The 21,191-nt window shown below is 44.6% G+C and overlaps 2 protein-coding genes across 3 annotated transcripts in view; one reads left to right on the top strand and one right to left on the bottom strand.

Moving 5' to 3' along the window:
• Positions 1 to 415: 415 nt before the first annotated feature.
• Positions 416 to 18,621, bottom strand: NDUFA10 (NADH:ubiquinone oxidoreductase subunit A10). Its single transcript, XM_083629609.1, has 10 exons — positions 18,408 to 18,621; positions 16,424 to 16,592; positions 14,653 to 14,868; positions 13,586 to 13,672; positions 11,490 to 11,611; positions 10,324 to 10,403; positions 7,855 to 7,909; positions 5,209 to 5,294; positions 3,173 to 3,281; positions 416 to 761 (listed from the first exon to the last, which is right to left on the bottom strand). Exons 1-10 carry the CDS (start codon positions 18,468 to 18,470, stop codon positions 693 to 695), a joined length of 1,056 nt encoding a protein of 351 aa, XP_083485735.1. The 5' UTR covers positions 18,471 to 18,621; the 3' UTR covers positions 416 to 692.
• The window catches only part of FHIP2B (FHF complex subunit HOOK interacting protein 2B), a 17,613-nt gene continuing 15,032 nt past the window's right edge, over positions 18,611 to 21,191 (top strand). Inside the window, exons 1-2 of one of the 2 annotated variants that reach the window (XM_083629383.1) lie at positions 18,611 to 18,823; positions 20,228 to 20,306. In XM_083629383.1, coding sequence (XP_083485509.1) covers positions 18,773 to 18,823; positions 20,228 to 20,306 — 130 coding nt within the window. In that variant the 5' untranslated portion in view covers positions 18,611 to 18,772. The remainder of the gene's footprint in view (positions 18,824 to 20,227; positions 20,307 to 21,191) is intronic. The other variant, XM_083629382.1, reaches the window with a different exon arrangement.

Raw genomic sequence — 21,191 nt, 5'->3', positions numbered from 1 at the left:
GCAATCTACTCTGAGACTGCACATTATTCTTCCTCTGAGCCAGACTGGGCTTTTGGGTAACTGCACACACAACCTGCTGAAAGAACACAGAAGAAGCTGCTGGATCGGGCCAAGGAGCTATCTAGTCCAGCACCCTGTTCTCATAGTGGCCAACCAGATGCCCCTATTGGGAAACTTGCAAGCAGGATTCAAACACAATCACATTTCCCCCTCCTGTGGTTTCCACCAGCTGGAATTCAGAAGCACTGCTGCCTCCGACTGTGCAGGCATTGTGGCTGGCTGCCATCGATAGCCCTCTGCCCCGTGAATGTGTCTAATTCTCTTTTAAAGCCTTCCAAGTTGGCAGCCAACACCGCTTCCTGCGGGAGCGAGTTCCACTGTTTAACTGTGCGAAGAAAAATGCTCACTAAGAAAATAGCAAGAGTAAAGGGTTTTATTTCATCCAAATCCAGCCAAGCTCCTGGACCAGCCACCATTCTGATGATAAGACCACATTCCCAGGGCCATGCCTACCTGCCATGCCAATCACTTATCAGTCTTCCTAATGGGTTTCAGTTGAGAATTACTTTGCGTGGAAGGCGATTTAGACTTCGTTCTTTTCAAGGTCATTCGACAATGACCTGGTCGTGTCGGTCCAGCTTCAGGCATCACCCACAAAAGGCAGGCTGATAAACAGGAGCTCCACCAACCCATTATTTCAGCCAGATCCATTTGTCGCCAGCCTCAGCGTTGTAGCCTTGTTCGTATTTACGTCCAGGAAGCTGCAGTAGAAAGCACAGAAGATCCATGAGGATAAGGGCACAGCTTCACTCCTGTCATCACTCCCCTGAAAATATAAGAGCAGGCCTGCTGGATCAGGCCAAAGCATCCTGTTCCCACTGTGGCTAGCCAGATGGCTATGAGAAGGCAGACCTGAGTGCCACAGCAGTTTTCTCCCTAACTTTAGATTCCCGACAAGTGACATTCAGAGGCATAACGACTCCAGGAAAACAGGGAGACGAATATTGTCGCTGTGGCTCATAGCCATAAACAATTCCCTTTTCAAAGGCGGTGGCTGCCACGACATCTTATGAGAGCCAATTCCACGGCGGCAGCACAGCATAAAAAAGTCCTTCCTTCGGCTTCTCCAATGTTTAGCTTCACCGCATGACCCCATTAAGGTAAAGGGACCCCTGACCATTTAGGTCCAGTCGCGGCCGACTCTGTGGTTGCAGCGCTCATCTCGCTTTATTGGCCGAGGGAGCCGGCGTACAGCTTCCGGGTCATGTGGCCAACATGACTAAGCCGCTTCTGGCGAACCAGAGCAGTGCACGGAAATGCCGTTTACCTTCCCACCGGAGCGGTACCTATTTATCTAAATGCACTTTGATGTGCTTGCGAACTGCTAGGTGGGCAGGAGCAGGGACCGAGCAATGGGAGCTCACCCCGTCACGGGGATTCGAACCGCCGACCTTCTGATCGGCAAGTCTTAGGCTCTGGGGTTTAACCCACAGCGCCCCCCGCGTCCCTTATGACCCCATTAGGTTCTAGCATTATATGAGAAGCAGAGAAAGCTGCTCTCATTCCACTTTCTCTATACTATGCATGGTTTTATACACCTCTTGCCATGTTCTCATCACACACACACACACTTACACACACACACACACACACACACACACACACACTTCTTAAGTGTGTTGTCATAATAAAATGTTCCTTTCTCCTTGAAAAAAGCCTGACCACATGGGCATGAGGTGGTAGCCATCCTTCATAGGGAGCTGTTTCAGCTTCATGATATTTTGGTTGCCCTTTCTGAGCCCTCTGGGGGATGGCAACCAGAACTGAACACAGTTTTTCATCGTAAGGTTTTTTAGCAGGCTGTGGAAAACACTGACCCCACAAACTTATAATGGACTGATAGCCATTCCCTCTCCTCTCTGGTTCTCTCATAAGAACATTAGAAGAGCCTGGCTACTGGATCAAGCCAATGGCCCATCTAGTCCAGCTTCCTGTTTTCACAGTGGCCAGCCAGATGCATCCATGGGAAGCCTGCAAGCAGGATCTGAGAATGAAAGCCCTCTCTCCTCCTGTGGTTCCCAGCAACTGACATTCAGAAGCATTGTTGTCTCCGACTGCGGAGGCAGAGCATAGCTAGTAAGCCATCAACAGCCCTCTCCTTCAGGAAATTCTCTAATCCTCTTTTAAAGCCATCTAAGTTGGTGGCCATCACTGCCTCCTGCGGGAGAGCCAAAGTTTAAGTGCTGTATGAAGAACTGCAGCTGCAGATCTCCAGAGAATTCTTTTTTAAGAAAACTGCAAGTTTCAGAATTCTTGGGGGGGAATTGGGCACAAGTTATTGTTTTATAACAGTGTACATTTTTAAAAAATAATTTTTATATTTATTATTAAAATAATTCAATATTAATACATATTACAAACAAACAAACATACATTTCATACAATCCTTAAAAATATTCATACATACCCACAATCAATCCCACACATACTTTTCCCACCACCCCCCCTCACCCCACCCTCGTGTTAGACCTCCAATCTACTCAATTGCAATTTCTTTCCACTTCTATTACTTTCTTTCACACACTTTTAAACCAACTTTCTACTTCTTTTTCTGTTACACATTGTTATCCATCTTATTTAGTATTTCAGTATTTATAACGGAACTTGTTTATTCTAATAGGAGTTCTGATTTTTCAATACGATTTTGCAAATATCCTTTAAACACCTTCCAGTCCTTGTCTATCTTCTCTTTTGAGATCCTTCCGATTTCTCCCATTGCTTTGGATATATTGTAATACTCCAATAATTTGGCAAGCCACTCTGTTTTTGTCGGTATTATACCACTTTTCCACTTTTACATTTTTTTGTGTACAAAATACCACCTCTCTCAGACTACAGATCTAAAAGGTGAGCTGTTTGAGGATCAAATAACCTCATTTTAAAAATTGCTAAATTGAAAAAGGTGGGTGGTTATGTACAAGGCACCTGAAGTATCTGAGCATAAAACCAAAAGAACATTGACAAGATGAAGGTTCACAGCCCATCACCGTGAAAAAGTACCAGCATGCTGGACCTTAAACCTTAAATTTGCAGGATGTCTCTTGGGAGTTCCTCTTCTGCCACCTTCCAAAATTACATTTTACTGTACCACCACTGAAAGTTCTCCTCTTACCTCCTTGTATTCACTAAACGCTTTGTCAGCATCGAGGCCTCCCACTGTGATTTCAGGTATGTAGAAAGGCAGAGTAGTAGGAAGGATCACACTGTACTTGTCCTGTGCCCTAAGATGCAAAAAATAACAACAGCTACTTGGTTATGCTTACTGAAAAGGCAGCAGCTTTTGTGATTCACACTGGGGGGGGGGGGGAGCAAGAAAAAAATGACAGGTGCTCCTTTCAATCTATCAACATCAGAGTTTACCACCCACCCACCCAAAAGCAGGCCAGAGTTCCACAGAGGGGGATAGAGAGACATTTTTTCTTCTTCCTCGGCTTGAATTAAGTACCAGCTTCAAAGGGTGCTTGCTGCCTCTCTGCATGAGTCTCTACTCTGCTTTGCCTCTGCACAGGGTGGGCATCTCTACCTAGCAAATGAATGTCCCATTAACTCGGGCACAGAAATGCAGCTGTACTGTCCATAGGAGAGCCCACTGCACCTCTGTATGTCATTGCTCTTGGCTGCTAATCAGAGGGCATAAAAAACCAGGGTTAGCATCCCCCTGAGGGGAAGGCAATCCCCACTGTGAAGCACCTCCAACTTCAATCCTAGATAAAAAAATAAAAATATATCAAGAGTATGCCTTGATGGACTACTGCAATGCGCTCTACGTGGGGCTACCTTTGAAGGTGACTCGGAAACTACAACTAATCCAGAATGCGGCAGCTAGACTGGTGACTGGGGGCGGCCGCCGAGACCACATAACACCGGTCTTGAAAGACCTACATTGGCTCCCAGTACGTTTCCGAGCGCAATTCAAAGTGCTGGTGCTGACCTTTAAAGCCCTAAATGGCCTCGGCCCAGTATACCTGAAGGAGCGTCTCCACCCCCATCGTTCTGCCCGGATGCTGAGGGCCTTCTGGCGGTTCCCTCATTGCGAGAAGCAAAGCTACAGGGAACCAGGCAGAGGGCCTTCTCGGTAGTGGCGCCTGCCCTGTGGAATGCCCTCCCATCAGATGTCAAAGCGATAAATAACTACTTGACATTCAGAAGACATCTTAAGGCAGCCCTGTTCAGGGAAGTTTTTAATCTGTGATATTTTAGTGTATTTTTGGTTTCTATGGAAGCCACCCAGAGTGGCTGGGGAAACCCAGCCAGATGGGCAGGGTACAAATAATAAATTATTATTATTATTATTATTATTATTGATAATCCAATTGGCAAAAATTTATAAATCAAATACCTGTTGGAGATGCAAGAAAGAAATAGGAACAATGTTTCACATGTGGTGGGAATGCCGACCAATTAAACAATTTTGGAATGAACTATATGAAGAAATCAAAAAGATGTTTAAAATATCTTTTAGTAAAAAACTGGAGGCATTCCTTTTAGGTATAATTACAAAATAAATTCCTGGCAATCAAAGGAAAGTATTCCTCTATGCAACAACAGCTGCCAGGATGCTCATAGCAAAAAACTGGAAAGGGGGGGGGGGAATCCCATCAATAAAAGAATGGCAAATTAAACTTTGTGAATATATAAATTTGGCAAGATTCACAGCATTCTTAAGGGGACAATCAGATCAAAAATTAGCAAAAGAATGGGACTGTGTTAAAGAATATAAGAAAAAACATTGTTCTGGAGTAAGTATATCGGTATGTAACGAATGAAGCTTTGCAGGGTTAAAGAAATTGAAAAACGGTGTGAAAGGTATAAAGATAGAGGTAATTTACACTAGACACAACAATTCAGAAAGATTAAAAATGTTGAGGTCTCACAACAGAGGAAGTCAATATGTACGTAAAGATTATTATGATGGCATGGTTTTCTTTGTAGGTGTGGTTTTCTCCTTTGGATTTTATGTTTGTAATTTTTGTTGTAATTTTTCATGGGGGGGGGGGAGATAATCCAATATATAGGAAACACTGCTGTATGTATTCAATTCTGAAACATTAAAGCTGTGCCACACTCCGCAGCAGGAGGCGGCTCTGAGATGCTTCTGTAGAAAGAGATGCAACATGAAAGGAGACTAGTTAGAAAGTCCATCCTTACAGAACCCTCAAGTGATGAAAAGAGACGTCGTCCTGTTCGGGCCAAGGTCCCTTGTTGAACTTCAGGTACTCAATATCTTCTATCACCTGCCAAGAGAAAAGGATTCGCATCAATGCAACCAGTCAGCTTGCCACAAGGACACCTGAGCTTCTTTGCTACCACAAGGCTGCAAGGCCAAGAAGACCAAGGGGTATATGCTGAACCACAGACGTTAAAGTACAGAGTTCAGATGGGTTTTTAAAAATCAGCTTAACCTGGAGAATGAACTGGAATGAAATGTGGTGGAAAGTCTAAAACAGGCACACCCAACCTGCAGCCCTCCAGATGTTTTGGCCTACAACCCCCATGATCCCTAGCTAGCAGGACCAGCGGTCAGGGATGATGGGAATTGTAGTCCAAAACATCTGGAGGGCCGAAGGTTGGGGATGCCTGGTCTAAAATCTGCAACAAGGAACTCCATTAAGTGCAGAGTTCAGGCAAGGTGATTAGAAAGGAAATGAGAGACTGAGCAATTCCTGTTCCCAGCAAGCCAATATCCTGTAACTCACCCCCCCCCCAATATTTTGGTTTACAGTACAATCAAATCTCTGCCTTGCTTGGAAGGTAAGGATGGTCTGTGTAGGGGGCAGTTCCAAGGGAGCGGTTCAGATATACACGTTTTTGCGTCTATGTGCCATCCCTGGAGTGTAATGCCCCCACAAGACACGATCATACTGTGATTTGCCTACCTTCCCAGTGGGAACACAAAGTGGCTAACAGTTCAGCATCACACGCACAGAAAAATAATAAAGCACAATATTAATAACTTCATAGCAGAGACACCACTGCAGTATCACCAAGGAAGCCATCTGAGAACTTCAGCATGCAAAAGCGGTGTTCTTCCATTCAGCCATGAGCTCTCCCTTTGATCACTTGCAGGGGAAAGAACACTCTCCTCTGAACCTCACTGGAAGTTGAAGGGACAAATTCTTGCCACCTACTTCCCGCAGCTCCCCCAATACTCCAGGAGAAGAAGAGAAGAAGAAGAAGAGTTTGGATTTGATATCCCGCTTTCTCACTACCTGAAGGAGTCTCAAAGTGGCTAACAATCTCCTTTCCCTTCCTCCCCCACAACAAACACTCTGTGAGGTGAGTGAGGCTGAGAAACTTCAGAGAAGTGTGACTAGCCCAAGGTCACCCAGCAGCTGCATGTGGAGGAGCGGGGAAGCGAACCCGGTTCACCAGATTACGAGTCCACCGCTCTTAACCACTACACCACTTGCTCTCAAGAGGTGAAGGTGCATGTGTGATAAAACACACCAATAATTCAAGGCCTTTTGTAAGCTTAATGCAACCCTTGCCCCAGGGACAGCCATACTGCTTTTCTTAAAATCATAGAACTGTAGAGCTGGAAGGAACCCCAAGGGTCATCTAATCCAACCCCTGTAATGCACGAATCACAGCTAAAGAATCCCTGACAGATCGATAAAACAATAAGCACATCTCAAAACCAATTCTGATATAGATGCAGACTGGGAAATTCCCTACTTGAAAGGCTTGCTGCACAAAGACCTGTCAGCTTCCAGCTGATGCAGTTAGTTCACTCCCACTTCCACAGAAACCAAGAGGGAGGAAATACAATGGAATAAAGGAGAAATATCACAAACACACACCCGCACTGGCTAGAAGGAGCAGGCAGGGGGTGTTGGAAACAACATGCTCTGCAAGCTTGCAAAAAATTATCATTTGCCCGATAATAAATGTTGGAAATGTAAAGAAAATGAAGGTACATTCTTTCACCTTTGGTGGACGTGCCCTAGGATTAAGGCTTTCTGGGAAATGATTTATAATGAATTGAAAAAGGTATTTAAATATACCTTTGTGAAGAAACCAGAGGCCTTTCTTTTGGGCATGGTCGGCCAATTGGTGTTAAAAAAGGATAGAACTTTTTTTATGTATGCTACAACAGCAGCAAGAATACTTATCGCAAAGTATTGGAAGACGCAAGATCTACCCACTCTGGAAGAATGGCAGACGAAGTTGATTGACTTTATGGGATTGGCAGAAATGACTGGCAGAATCCGTGACCAGGGAGAAGAGTCGGCAGAAGAAGAATGGAAGAAATTTAAGGACTACTTACAAAAACATTACAATATTAATGAATGTTGAGTGATGTTGGATTGAAATCAAGTGGTTTCTAGCTGTAATGGTACACAAGAATATGAAAAAATGGTCCTTTTTTGTATATAAGTAAGAGTTTAAGCTACAATAATTTAAGAAGACAGATAGAAAATAATGGGGTTTAATTGTAATGCTACGAGATAAGGATTTGCTGGATAAACAATTTGAACTGGAATACAAGAAGGGGAGGCATGAGGTGGTCAGGGAAATATGTTATTGAAAAATAAGTTATGAACTTTATGTGTTTTTATTATTTTTTCTTTTTAATTTTTTTTGTTTGTATAAAATGGAAAATTCTAATAAATATCTTATTAAAAAAAAAAGGAAACAACATGCTCTGCTAGTCTCGTTGCACTTCTCTGAACATGCCCACTTTTTTTCATCGTTCCTGAACCTGACAAAGCAAAGCTGGAAAGATGGACAGTAAACACACAAGCATTTTCCACCGCCAGGAGAGCAATGGAAGGGATCCTGCAAAAGACTTACTTTTTCCACGTGTTCAGCCTCGCTTGTGGTATACTGCAAGACCTCAGAAGTCTCACTAGAAGGAAACAAGGTAACACTGAATCACTTTATTTGATATGGAGGAAAATAATAGTAATAGTAATAATAATTTATTATTTATACCCCACCCATCTGGCTGGGTTTCCCCAGGCACTCTGGACAGCTCCCAACTGAGTATTAAAAACAATACAGAATCAGACATTAAAAACTTCCCTAAACAGGGCCGCCTTCAGTTGTCTTTTAAAAGTAAAAGTTGTTTATTGCCTTGACATCTGCTGGGAGGGCGTTCCACAGGGCAGGCGCCACTGCCGAGAAGGCCCTCTGCCTGGTTCCCTGTAACCTCACTTCTCGCAACAAGGGAACCACCAGAAGGCCCTCGGCGCTGGACCTCAGCTGGATGATGGGGGTGGAGACACTCCTTCAGGTATATAGGACCAAGGCTGTTTAGGGCTTTAGAGGTCAGCACCATCACTTTTAATTGTGCTCAGAAACGTACTGGGAGCCAATGAAGATCTTTCAGGACCAGTGTTATATGGTCTCGGGAAACAAGAGGCAACCCCCAAATCACATACTGCATGTATGTCATGGGAGTTGCTACAGAATGTGCCATATCCCAGAGCTGCAGGAGAGATGAGAATCGATTCTGGAGGGGCAGCAGGACATATCTGGGGTAACACAACAACCTTTCAACGACAACATGCTTGGGACAGGGTAGGGTGGAGCGCGGCAGCGGCAGCGGCAGCGGCAGAGAGATACAGCTGTAATCGCAGATTTTGGTGAGGCTCGTTTGACAACAAGTGTCATTGGCCCAGTCCTGTGGAATGCCCTGCCACTAGAGATTCAGCAAGTACCTTCTGTGCCAACTTTTAAATGCCTGTTGAAAACTTTTCTATTCTGCCAGGCCTGTGCAGGCAATTAAGAACACATCCCTCCACAATGGTTAACTGATGTCTGTTTTTAACTTCTTTATGACTTTTATTGTATGGCTTTATGTTTAACTGCTGCGATATTTTTTTTTATGACGTAGCGGTACATAAACATTCTTATAATAAATAAATAAATAAATAAATAAATAAATAAGGGGAAAGCTACAAAATCATACGATACAATGCGATAATCTTTATTGTCATTGTCCCATACAGAACAACAAAATTGAAAAATCTACATAAGACATTCGAAACCCAACAAGCTTGCTATCCCACCTATCCCAACCTGGTTAGCCCCCTAAAAACACTGATGCCCCATTTTTAAATACACTTGTATTGTAAATAGAACTGTAGAGTTGGAAGGGACCCAGGGGTCATCTAGTCCAACCCCCTGCAATGCAGGAATCAAGAAGAACTAAATATGCCTTGAATGTTTTCGATAGCACAGAAAGGCGAGATATAAATTGTTTTATTAAATAAATTCCAAGTTGCAGAACGATAGCCTAAAAACATACAAGAAACAAAATATTAGCTAAAAGTAAGAAACCCCTTATCGAAATGGATTAAGTTAAGCAAGTACAGGAGTTAAGAGGATCCAGAGCAGAAACAGAGAGGTGCAGCAAAACAGAATTTTTTAAAAAGAAGTAATTAAGTTAATCTCTTCAAAAGTAATTTATATACTGTAAACTGGAAGTGTCTGAAATAATGTGGCAGAAGTAAAGGTAAAGGGACCCCTGACCATTAGGTCCAGTCATGGCCGACTCTGGGGTTGCGGCGCTCATCTCGCTTTATTGGCTGAGGGAGCTTCCGGGTCATGTGGCCAGTATGACTAAGCCGCTTCTGGCGAACCAGAGCAGGGCACAGAAATGTCCTTTATCTTCCCACCAGAGTGGTACCTATTTATCTACTTGCACTTTGACGTGCTTTCAAACTGCTAGGTTGGCAGGAGCAGGGACCAAGCAACAGGAGCTCACCCTGTTGCGGGGATTTGAACTGCCGACCTTCTGATCGGAAAGTCCTAGGCTCCGTGGTTTAACCCACAGTGCCAGCCGCGTCCCTAATGTGGCAGAAAAGAATGCGTAAATTGAGTTGTTTGGAGAGCAAAATTAACGAAGATGTAGTTTTGGACAGGACAAGAAGGGGGCAAAAAGAAATGCAGTGTGAAGATGAAGAACCAACTAGGACAGGCCACACCTGAAGATGTGGGAGTAGAAGTCCAGAAGCAACTTGAAATGGGGCAAAAAGAGTGCAGCCAGATGTGAACCTGGAAAGGGTGGCACAAGGCAGAGAAAGAAGACCAAAGAGGGTTAAGACAGATCAGCCTATGAATGGAAACACCCAAGAGGGAAGCACCGTCCAGTTCTTTTCTTTCAGTCCTTTGACAGAGAGCAAAGCTGAGGTTTGCACTGTAATTTCTAAGGCCAATCGTACATTAAAAACCAGAATACAAACAGTATGACACAAAGCTGCTGATGTACAAGCAGTTTCACTAAACAGTGCTTGTTTCGTGTTAACACGTACTAACCTTATCTGAGGCAGGAAAGATTTCTTGTAGCCATCTTCAATGCTCTGAAGATACGCAGGTGATATTTTCTTTTCATACGGCTTTAAAATAAAATAAAATCACACATTCAAACTCAATGTGACTGAAGCTACTGCTGCTGTATGCATTTGACCAGCTAAAGTCGTTTAACTATCGCCTTTATTATAACATCTAGAATTTCCAGAGAGGCTTCAGAATTATAAAGTTGAGTATTTGTACCAATGCAGTGCTGATCAAAGTCAGAAGATGCACTTGTCCAGGCAGGTCTTTCCCTCTTGCCCTTTAGTAATACCAGTAGGGGAGGGACGAAAAGTCACACCACAAGACACTTTTGTAACTTACTTACTTACTTACTTACTTACTTACTTACTTACTTACTTACTTGAGTGATTGCTTTCCTACCCCACTGTTTCCTCCAAGGCACTCAAGGTGGCATACATGGTTCTCCCCACTCTGCTAGAGCAGAAGGAGATGGAAGTGGAACAACTCATTCCTTCCACTCAGCTGAGATCAGCTCCTATCCCCAACCCTGAAATGTTCCCATTTCACCTGGCCATTGTAAGAAGAAACCATGCAACTTTAACAACCAGTGTCTGGGTTTGCTTGTTTTCCTCTTCCCTCCTCATCCCCTTTTCCTTTAGCCTTGTATGTTTTAATTATAAGGCATGGACTGCCTTGTTTTATCGCCTTCTGTAAACCACACTGCAAGCCTTTTCAGCTCAAGAGGTTGGCAAAAATGCGTTATATAAATAAGGAAGCAAGCCGACTCGCAGAGTTAAAATGTACTATATACCTGTGAGGACAGTCTTCCACACCCTAAAGTGATTTGTCAGTAGAAAAACAACCCCGGCACTACACTTCTGGAGAAGAAGCACTCTTTGTCAGACTAATACACTAAGCCCGCAACTCACGTGGGGATTACAACCCTGGGATCACACCTAAAGCCAAAATCACATGTAGTCAAAACACACTGGGTTCAATGGTCGGTGGGATGGCCAAAGTCTTTTCCCCCCATACACTCTCTTGCTTTCCACCTCCCTTATTTGTTATTTTGCCAAGGTGATAAAGCTGAATGTGCACAAGTTAAATGTGTATAAGTTGCAGACTTAATGAACACAATATTATTCGCCCGCCCAAACCAAGCATACCTTGCCTCTCTCTTCAATCCTTTTCATTACTTCTGAGACAGGTACGTCAATATAAATGGTCAGGTGAGGGGGCAAGAAATCAGAAAGACTAAGATCCTTCATTGTATCGTAGTGCTCCACGCCTAGAAAGAAAGCCAGCAAGAGAATGCTTTCGTCAGCTAAAGGCATATCTTGTTTCAGGCAGAGAAAATGGAAAGTTTTACACCAGCTATTCAAACCACTCTGGAGCAGATGCGTACTGAAATGTACCACTGTATCACATTGTGCCTGTGAGACCACCTTTGGAGAGTCAAAAAATTAAAAAACGCTTGCAGATGACCCAGCAAGTCCCCTTCCTCCTGCTGCAACTATCTCTGCTCCCTTATTCTCCTACCCAAGAGCCAGGAAGCTCTGTGGTTAGATCAGCACACACCAAGAACACAGCAACTCTTTGTACAAGGAGAAGCCAAGGAGCTCCCTCATTGCCTAGCTCAGAGGTCATAGTGTGTCTGCCTTGCAAGTAAAAAGTCCCAGATTGTGCTATATAATGTATGGATTAGGTACAAAGATCTCCTAGAAAGGAAAACACCCAGGTGGATATTCCCAATGGAAACAAAGGCCCAGAAAAAGTTAAATATGGAAAACAAATGGTTGAGATATTCGGATTTACTGTTGGAAGATAATGAAGGATTTAAATTAAAACCATTTGATCAAATTAAAGATAAAGTGGATTGGTTACAATATTATCAAATTAATGAATTGTATAAGCTTGATAAGAAAAGTGGTTTTGCAATGGAAAAAAACAAATTGGAAATGGAGTTGTTAGATACTAAAGTTAAGAATTTGTCTAAAATGCATAATTTGTTGCTGAAGTGGCATACAAAGGATGAACAAGTTAAATGGACAAACAGGCCAAACCTTACGCCAAAGAATAAACGGACATAAATCGGACATCAAGAATCACAAGACAGAGAAACCAGTAGGAGAACACTTCAATCTCCCAGGACATTCTATACAAGATCTCAAAGTAGCTGTATTACTACAAAGGAATTTCAGAAATAGACTGGAAAGAGAAGCTGCTGAATTGCAACTCATTACCAAACTTAAAACCATGGAGAGACCTGGTCTGAACAAAGACATTGGATTCTTATCTCATTATACATGACAAAGCCATTTTTCACCTTCTCACCCCTTGCTTTTTCCTGTAAGACCTATTGCAGTCGTTAAGAGTCGTCAACAGGCTCATCACAGCTATCTGCCAATCACCCATTCCCACCACCCTTCTGAGTAATACCCCTCCCCACCTTCTCACTATATAGAAGGATCTGGCAACTTCTGTTTCAGTGTATCTGAAGAAGTGTGCATGCACACGAAAGCTCATACCAAGAACTAACTTAGTTGGTCTTTAAGGTGCTACTGGAAAGAAAAAAATTTTTTTGTTTTGACTATGGCAGACCAACACGGCTACCTATCTGTAACTGGGCAAGAGATGTTGGACATAATATAATGTTGGAAGATTGGGAAAGGTTATGGAAGAAAGGGGTTAAGTTTACTGCATGTACTGTATTAAAAGAAAACATCATGAAAATGATGTATAGATGGTACCTAACCCCAGTAAAATTGGCAAAGATCTACCACATGAATGATAATACATGTTGGAAATGTAGAGAGAAAAAAGGTACTTTTTTCACGTGTGGTGGACGTGTCCCAAGGTGAAAGACTTCTGGGAAAAGATTTATAATGAATTGGAAAAAAATGGGGGGGGGGGGAATCCCAGATCAATTCCCTGAATCTCCAGGGAGGGTTGGGAGAGACTCCTACCCAACAGTAAATTCCTTCTGCTTATATAATGATGCTATATCACAACCCACCCCCCAAACACACACACAAATACCACAGTGGTCATAGGCAGAGCAGAGGGAGGTAAGTTTCAGATCTGGGAGAAGAGCGGAGAGAGAGACCTTAGAGTTGGGCTCCCCTGTTCCAGTTGTTCCAGTCCTACCTTTTCCCAACAGGATTCGGGCCTTTTTTGTTCGCCCCCCATAAGCCAAAGCAGTACCGACGATGGCTGGGTTATAAATCTTTTAAATAAATAAAAAATTCAAACGATGACTTACACCTCTTGTGGATGTAGCCCTGCTTATACATCGCCTCCAAGAACACAAAGTCACTGTAGGGGGAGCGCTCCAGAACCACTCCTTGCCCTGAAGTTAAACAGGGATCACAACTTCAAAATGAGACACACCATCACATATTATTCATACAAGTTATGGGGTTTGGGCTTAGAGCGAGGCTAAGTTTTTATTTAGGCAACTTTTATTTAAAGCTTGTGCTGCTTCTTATTATGATTTTCTCCCAGTTTGCAAAGCAGTATTATGCATGCAATAATTAATTTCTTGCCACCATATCCTAAAGCCCACATGTTCAAGGTCTGCTAATCACAGGAAGAACCTGCAGTTGTATCTTAAAGTTGGCAGGAAGTGCAGTGCTCTGCTTTGGCAAACCACTCAACCCTCCAGATCAGATTTGTTCAAAATACCTTTGAAGAAGTACAGTACAATTGGATCTTTTACAGGAATTATGTTCTGGGGGTGGCACATATTCGCAGAAATGTGCGTACTCAAACCACCCTATTTACTCTTCTGGAAACGTGTACCAAACAGGGCTTGCCCACCAAGCAAGGCAGAGAACTTTTAAGCAGGCAAGGCCAGCTCAATGTGTTAGCTCTGGGGTGCTTCTGCAGGGCCATCCGAGCTCTCATGAGATCGCACAGGGCTGTCCCCAGGCTTCCAAAGCCCGCACACCGAGAAAGCCTAGCCCAGCAAGGAAGGCAGAAAGTTTAAAAGCTCTTTTTCACCCCCCAAAAAACATGTGTGCATTTAATTTGCTAAATTTCAACCATCCTGTCTTCAATCATGCAAGTTGCAATTGCACAAGTACCGCTTCTCAAAACATTCTAGTCTTCATCAACCTGGTATCTGCAATGTCCAGGAAGCCTGCAGCCAATGAGACTTGTAATCCAAAACATCTGGAGGGCACCAGGTTGAAGAAGACTGAAGAACCAACTATGGCTGGCTGCTGCTCTGTGAATTCCCAGTTATGTTTTTATTTTGCCACATTTTCTCTAAACAGAATCCAAATTTCAATTAGTAAGTTTATTCAGGAACAAAAGGAACTACATTACCTGTGGTCAGCAGGTGTTCCAGGGCATCAGCATACTGTAGGAGGCGGTTACTGAATAACCAGGCTTGAAGCCGATAGGAGTTTCCATCTGGGTGTTTAGGACTGCTGTAAAATTTCTCCAGGCTACAATTACCGCTGAATTTTGAATCCAATATTGTTCTATCTCCTGTGACCCTGTCCACATAATGAATATCTGCTTCTGGAAAGTATCGCATACCTGGAAAGAGCAATCAAAGATTTGAAAGGGAAAGCTAGATATTGATGTTCATCTTAAGCCACTCCAGAATACAAGCTCAATTGCGTCTCTATACACATGCAAGAACTTTCTTTACATTATCTACGCAGCACTCTTCAACGACGTTCCACTGCAAACCCACTTTTCAGAAGCGAACCAATGCAAGACAACTGGAGGTCTCTGTCTTTAAAATAGTCTTCTCAAATCCCATCTTCTCCAGATGGCCACTGCTGTATATTTATTTATTTTATACACCTTATGTCCTGAGGGATCAGATTGGATCAAAGTGTAATATAACACTAAGACCCCATTATCTAGGCTATTAAAGGTAAAGGTAAAGGTAAAGGGACACCTGACCATTAGGTCCAGTCGTGACCAACTCTGGGGTTGTGGCCAGCATGACTAAGCCGCTTCTGGCGAACCAGAGCAGCACACGGAAACGCTGTTTACCTTCCTGCCGAAGCGGTACCTATTTGTCTACTTGCACTTTGATGTGCTTTCAAACTGCTAGGTTGGCAGGAGCAGGGACTGAGCAACGGGAGCTCACCCCATCGCAGGGATTCGAACGCCGACCTTCTGATCGGCAAGTCCTAGGCTCTGTGGTTTAACCCACAGCGCCACCCGCGTCCCTATCTAGGCTATTAGAAGTTGATTAAAAAATTTTTCTGTCAATTTAGAAAGTGTTTCTGATTAACAACAGATTCTTCAAGTTATTAATTATGCTTAAAATAAGCAACCAAAATCCCACAGGGCTGACAGATACTTTCTCATGCAAGACATTTCTCCTCCTCCATCACATATTGGGGAACATCTCTTCTGAGACAGCACTTGCCAAAACATAGACACACATTTATAAACAAAGATGGTTTGCTGTCTACAAAGACAGGCAGTATCGTACAATGGTTAGAGTATCAGACTAGGGCCTGGGAGAACAGGAGTCAAATACCCACTTGGCCATGAAGTTCACTAGGTGACCAAGGTCAGGTACTGCCTCACTGCCTCACAGGGTTGTTGTGGGAGTTAAATGAAGAGAGGAAGAACTATGCACCTGAAGCTCCTTGAGAAAAAGATGGAATATAAATGCAATGATGCAATAGTTCCACTTCGTCTCCAAACGTATGTAGATTTGACGCAGAAAATATAATTTGTAACTAGTTTGCTATGGTTTTGTTAATTGTGCAATAGGCCTATATGAAATGAACCCTCCAACCCAGAGCGAGCCATCAAAAGTCAACCAGAGTGAAGAGGGCTGTCATTGATACATAGATAGTCTATGCTGCTTCCCAAAGAAACAGCAACAGAAACTCACACCCAAAGCTCTGATACAAAAATTAAATAGAAACAGGGTGGGTGGGCAAAAAAATATCTCCCTCCTCCACTTGAATAGCCAAAGACCTAGTTTAAGAGGAACGCTTTTGTCTGCCACCTAAAGATATGCAACAATGGCACTAGGTGAGCCTCCCCCAAGGAGGGCATTCCACTACCCAAAAGGTTACAAATTATGTGTGGGTTCCAACAGCAATACAGAAGTACATGCCTAGCTTCTCTGCTACTTGCTGCGCAAGCTTGCCCTTGCCGCTTCGTAGATTGCCATCCACCGTGAAGACTTTGCTGTATTCATTCAACCTTGGAGTAGTTCTCTCTCCCAAAAAATATGCCAGCCAGTTATACCGTAGGCTGCACCGGGAACTCACATGAAGCCTTGCCTAGAAGGGAAAAATCAGATTGAATTAACTATATTCGGGATTTAATGTTCTGCCATATTAACATTATATGCAACAAAACTATACTGTGTATGTGGTGGTTGTTTTTTTTTTGGGGGGGGGGGGGGAAACCACAGTATTGACCTAACTCTGACAGAACTTTCTCAAAAAGAAACATTAGACGTCATTAGATAGCATTTCACCAGAAATGCAACAGAACACTATTATTTATTTATTGTTTATTAATTGCAATTACATCCCAACTTTTCCCCTCAAGGAGCTCCAGGTGGCATACTTGGCTCTGCTGCTTCTCATTTAATTCGTAAAACAACCCTATGGGGTAGGTTAGGTCCAGGGTCACACCCACTGAACTACGAGGCTGAGTGGGGATTTAATCCCTGGCCTCCCAGGTCCTAGTCCAATACTCTAACTACAATATCACACTGGCTCCCTACAATGAACAGAACCCTCCCCGATTTTAACTGAGCTTCCTTTCATTGGACTCAGCTATACAGCTGCAAACAAAACGTTTTAAGTGTGATATACAATGTGACACAAGATTGCAATGGTGAGCCTTATGGAAAATTCAATGTATTTCTAAAAACGCTTTTAAAAAAGCATTTTCAAAACGGTTTTTATATATGTATAGATTCCACCATTAATACCAGCATGTCACCAATCGTCATATTCACAAATTAAGATGGATGCAAACAATCATACAATGACTGAAATATTGCCAGCAACTACTTAATAGGCAAAATTTTCTATAGATTCTGGACACCCTAAAGGCCACCTTCTCCCCTATCTACTGTCTTATCTGTCTTCTTCAATAGCTGAAGTTCTGATACGTTCTGAACTAGCTGAAGTTCAACAGGAGCTACATAGGATCAGGGTCTTCTCAGCAGGAGAAAAGGAAACCTGCAGAGGCCCCAAACTGCCTTCAGACAACAGCAAACATTATTTATTTTGTCTCAAGATAAAGCAGGACATGAATATTTCAAACTAATACCATTGGTACCAACTAGAAATCTCAAGTTTCTGTCACACAAGAGATCGGTGTCACATTTCACATCAGTTACAAAGCTGACAGCTACTTTGCCCCCTCTCCATATCATAGTTAAAAAAGGACAATTATTAAAGAGCAAGGGTTTCTTGCAATATTAGCAACCTTCTCTGAGGCATCTTAATGACTTTTCTATGTAAACCTACAACTCTATAGTGTGTGTGTGTGTGTTTTTAAGCATGAGTCTTAATGAGTCTTAAGCTCATTAAGTGATTCCCCAAATCTGCACTTAGCTAAAAGTACTACTTCCCTGAAACGAAAAACATAATCCCCTCAACACCGAAACCCCCTCAGAAAATGCCTCTTGGGTGACCATGTTTGTGATCTACTGTTAACTCTCCAGATGGATGCTTACGTTTGGCAATGACCTTTACCTAAACCGCTTTGCGGCGGTATATAAATGCAGTAAGCAAAACAAGCAATCTGCAAAGCGCTGTTTTTAAAAGGTAAGAAAATTGAACATTGGGGGCGGGGCTGGGGCAGCTTTCAGTCCATTAATTCCTACAGCGGTTGCTGTCGACCAAAACGATGTGGCCCCAATTCCACCCCGAGGTGGGCCTGCTCGCCTTCCTTCCTCCCCGTCGACCTCGCAGGGTGGGAGCCTTGGGGGGCCAGACGCCGCCTCTCAGCCTAGCCTACCTCACAGGGTTGTTGTGGGAGAGGGAGAACCAAGGGCGGGCGACACCTTGAGCTCCTCTGAGGGAAAAAGGCGGGTCCACAAGGGAAGCCTTCCCCCCCCCCCCTTTCCTACTCACCACCCTGAGCGAGCTGAGTCCCGCGCGGGCCCTGCCAGCCCGCAGCACCGGCGCCAAGGACATGGCGGCCCTCAAGGGTAGCGGAGGCCGCTCGGCAGCCGCGCCAGACAGACAAGCGCAGCTCCCAGAGAGGCCGCCGCCTCCCGCGCCGCCAAATCCGTCGCGCCCCGATGACGTCCTGCGGAGGCCGCGCCCCTTTCCGCACGCCGCCCCGCCCCCGGGCGCTCTCGGATGGACCAATCAGGGCCTCCTGCCCTCCGTCTCCACGGTTGGGAAGGAGCGGCCGCGGGCGGGCGGAGGAGCGAAAGGGCGCAGACGGCGCCCTGGGCGGGGAGGCTCCTCCTCTCTCCTCCCGCGGAGAAGCCATGGCTCTCCTGGGCCGCCTGGGAGCCCTCCTGCAACGGGCCGTGGAGACGGTGAGCGGCGGGGCGAGGGAGCGGAGCTGGGCTAGCGGAGCTGGGCTGGCCGCTTGGCTCTCTGACTGGCTGGCCGGCTGGTCAATCAACTGACCAGGGAGCTGGCTGGCTACCTGATTGGTTATCTGGCTGGCTGGCCACCTGGCAAACGAATTGATTGGTTGGCTGGCTGGCTGGCTAAGAAGCTGGCTGCCTGGCTACCTGGCTGGCTGCCTGGCTACCTAATTGGTTGGCATGGGCATAGCCCCCCCATCAATACAAATCTGAGGTTCTGCCCCCCCCCAACAAAAATCCTGGCTATGCCCATGTTGGTTGGCTCACTGGCTACCTGGCTGGCAGGCGACCCACGCAGGTGGGGTCAGGGATGGAGCTCATTCCTTAGAAAGCCCTCTTTGTTCCCATCTGCCTGACCTTTCAGGCTGGGCTGAGGACCAGAACCGGATTTAGGTTAGATGAGGCCCTAAGCTACTGAAGGTAATGGGGCCCTTTATATGTCCAACTGTCCTTTGTCAACAACAAATTGTCGCTGTTTTTTTTGTGTTGAATACAGTGGTTCCTCCGGTTGTGGACGGGATCTGTTCCAGAGCTCCGGTCGGATCCTGAGGTTTCCACAACCAGAGGTGCCGCTTCTGCGCATGCGCGCAGCGTGATAGAGCTCTTCTGCACAGGCGTGAGTGGCGAAACCCGGAAATATACTTCTGAGTTTGCCTCTTTCACAACCCAAAGTTTACATTACCCGAGGGCAACGTAAGCCAAGGTTCTACTGTATACCGTAATTTATGGTATTTTATGGACCTAATAGGTATCTAAAGACATTTGCACATAACAAAATATGTATTTTATGAAAGTAATTGTTGAACTGAAATACAATTAAGAAGTAGTATTGGGGGGGAGCAAGAGAGTGGGGCCCTAAGCTATAGCTTGTTTAAAGGTAAAGGGACCCTTGACCATTAGGTCCAGTCGTGGCCGACTCTGGGGCTGTGGCGCTCATCTCGCTTTATTGGCTCAGGGAGCCGGCGTACAGCTTCCAGGTCATGTGGCCAGCATGACTAAGCCGCTTCTGGCGAACCAGAGCAGCGCATGGAAACGCCATTTACCTTCCTGCCGGAGCAGTACCTATTTATCTACTTACACTTTGACATGCTTTTGAACTGCTAGGTTGGCAGGAGCAGGGACCAAGCAACGGGAGCTCACCCCGTCGCGGGAATTCGAACCGCCAACCTTCTGATTGGCAAGTCCTAGGCTCTGTGGTTTAACCCACAGCACCACCCGCGTCCCGCTATAGCTTATTTAGCTTATATGTAAATCCAGCACTGCTGAGGAGGCATATGAGCAAGGGAGCAGTGTGGGCCTTTCTCCTCACAGCAGCTTTCTTCTCCTCTCCCCCTCCCCCCACCCTCACAGGAGGAGCCGCGCCTGGACCTCCCGGCCGCCTTCACGGACCACTGGAAGGGCATCACCCAGTTTTACCTGGAGACCACCGGTAGGAACCTCTGTGGCCACGAATGCCAGCACTCGCTCCCTTTTGTGTGCAGCCACACCTCGCTTTTCTTCTTGTTGAGCTGTTGCTAATTTCTTTACCGTTGCTCTTGCTGTTGATTGATGGAAACGCAAAGCTTATGGTACACAGTTATTTTATGGAGGTGGAGGAAGTTTCTTAGATTAAGTTAGCTGTGATTCCTGCAATGCAGGGGGTTGGGCCAGATGACACTTTGGGTCCCTTCCAGCTCCACAATTCTATGATTCTGTGAATGTTCTTTTCCGAAGGAAGGCAGGTGACATGCAGCCTGAAAGGGGAAATAATATCTTTGTGGCCCAAGTTGTCCTGACCTGTCAGACCGGTGTGGCACACATTCAAATAGGGCTATATATGGAGTTGAGATGCTTATCTCCCACCTTCCTGCCCAAAAAGTACCCTGGAGACACTCTTATCAAAATGATAATAAATCTTTCCCTTAAAAAACAAACAAACCATGAAATCAAGGTGAGGAAAGGGGAATCTATAGGGACAGAATTGGCTAGTTTTGTTTTCTGCCATTTCCCCCTTTTAAGGATACATGACAGCTTTTGGATCCAACTGACATTTCCGAAGAACTTTGAAAGGCAGGAGTATATGATGATAGTGTGAGAAAATGCCATAGAGTGGGCCAGTCCTTGTTTTCAAAGAGGGAACCACCCTGCTGTTTTGCGAAAGAGCAAGTAGAAATACTTGTATAAATAAAATTATGGATAAAAGCCAGTTAACACTGGCAAAAAACAAATCCTGGCCCATAAATCAGCCTCCACCTGTGTGGTGTCCTCCAGATGTTAATGAACTGCTAGAACTTCATCATCCTTGACCTCCGGTCTTGCTGTCTTGGAATCTGGA

Source organism: Podarcis filfolensis (genome assembly GCF_964270895.1).
Source record: "Podarcis filfolensis genome assembly, chromosome: 8".
In the NCBI taxonomy this organism is placed as follows: Eukaryota; Metazoa; Chordata; class Lepidosauria; order Squamata; family Lacertidae; genus Podarcis; species Podarcis filfolensis.
This window is presented reverse-complemented; position numbering and strand designations above follow the sequence as displayed.

What these genes read in the sequence shown, in the direction of transcription:
- NDUFA10 (XM_083629609.1), bottom strand. Translation starts at nt 18,470, where the DNA reads ATGTCCTTGGCGCCGGTGCTGCGGGCTGGCAGGGCCCGCGCGGGACTC. An exon ending in GCAAGTAGCAGAGAAGCTAG is followed by an intron (nt 14,869 to 16,423) that starts GCATGTACTTCT and finishes TGCTCTTTCCAG; the next exon opens with GTATGCGATACTTTCCAGAA. An exon ending in AGGCTGAACACGTGGAAAAA is followed by an intron (nt 5,295 to 7,854) that starts GTAAGTCTTTTG and finishes TTCTCTTGGCAG; the next exon opens with GTGATAGAAGATATTGAGTA.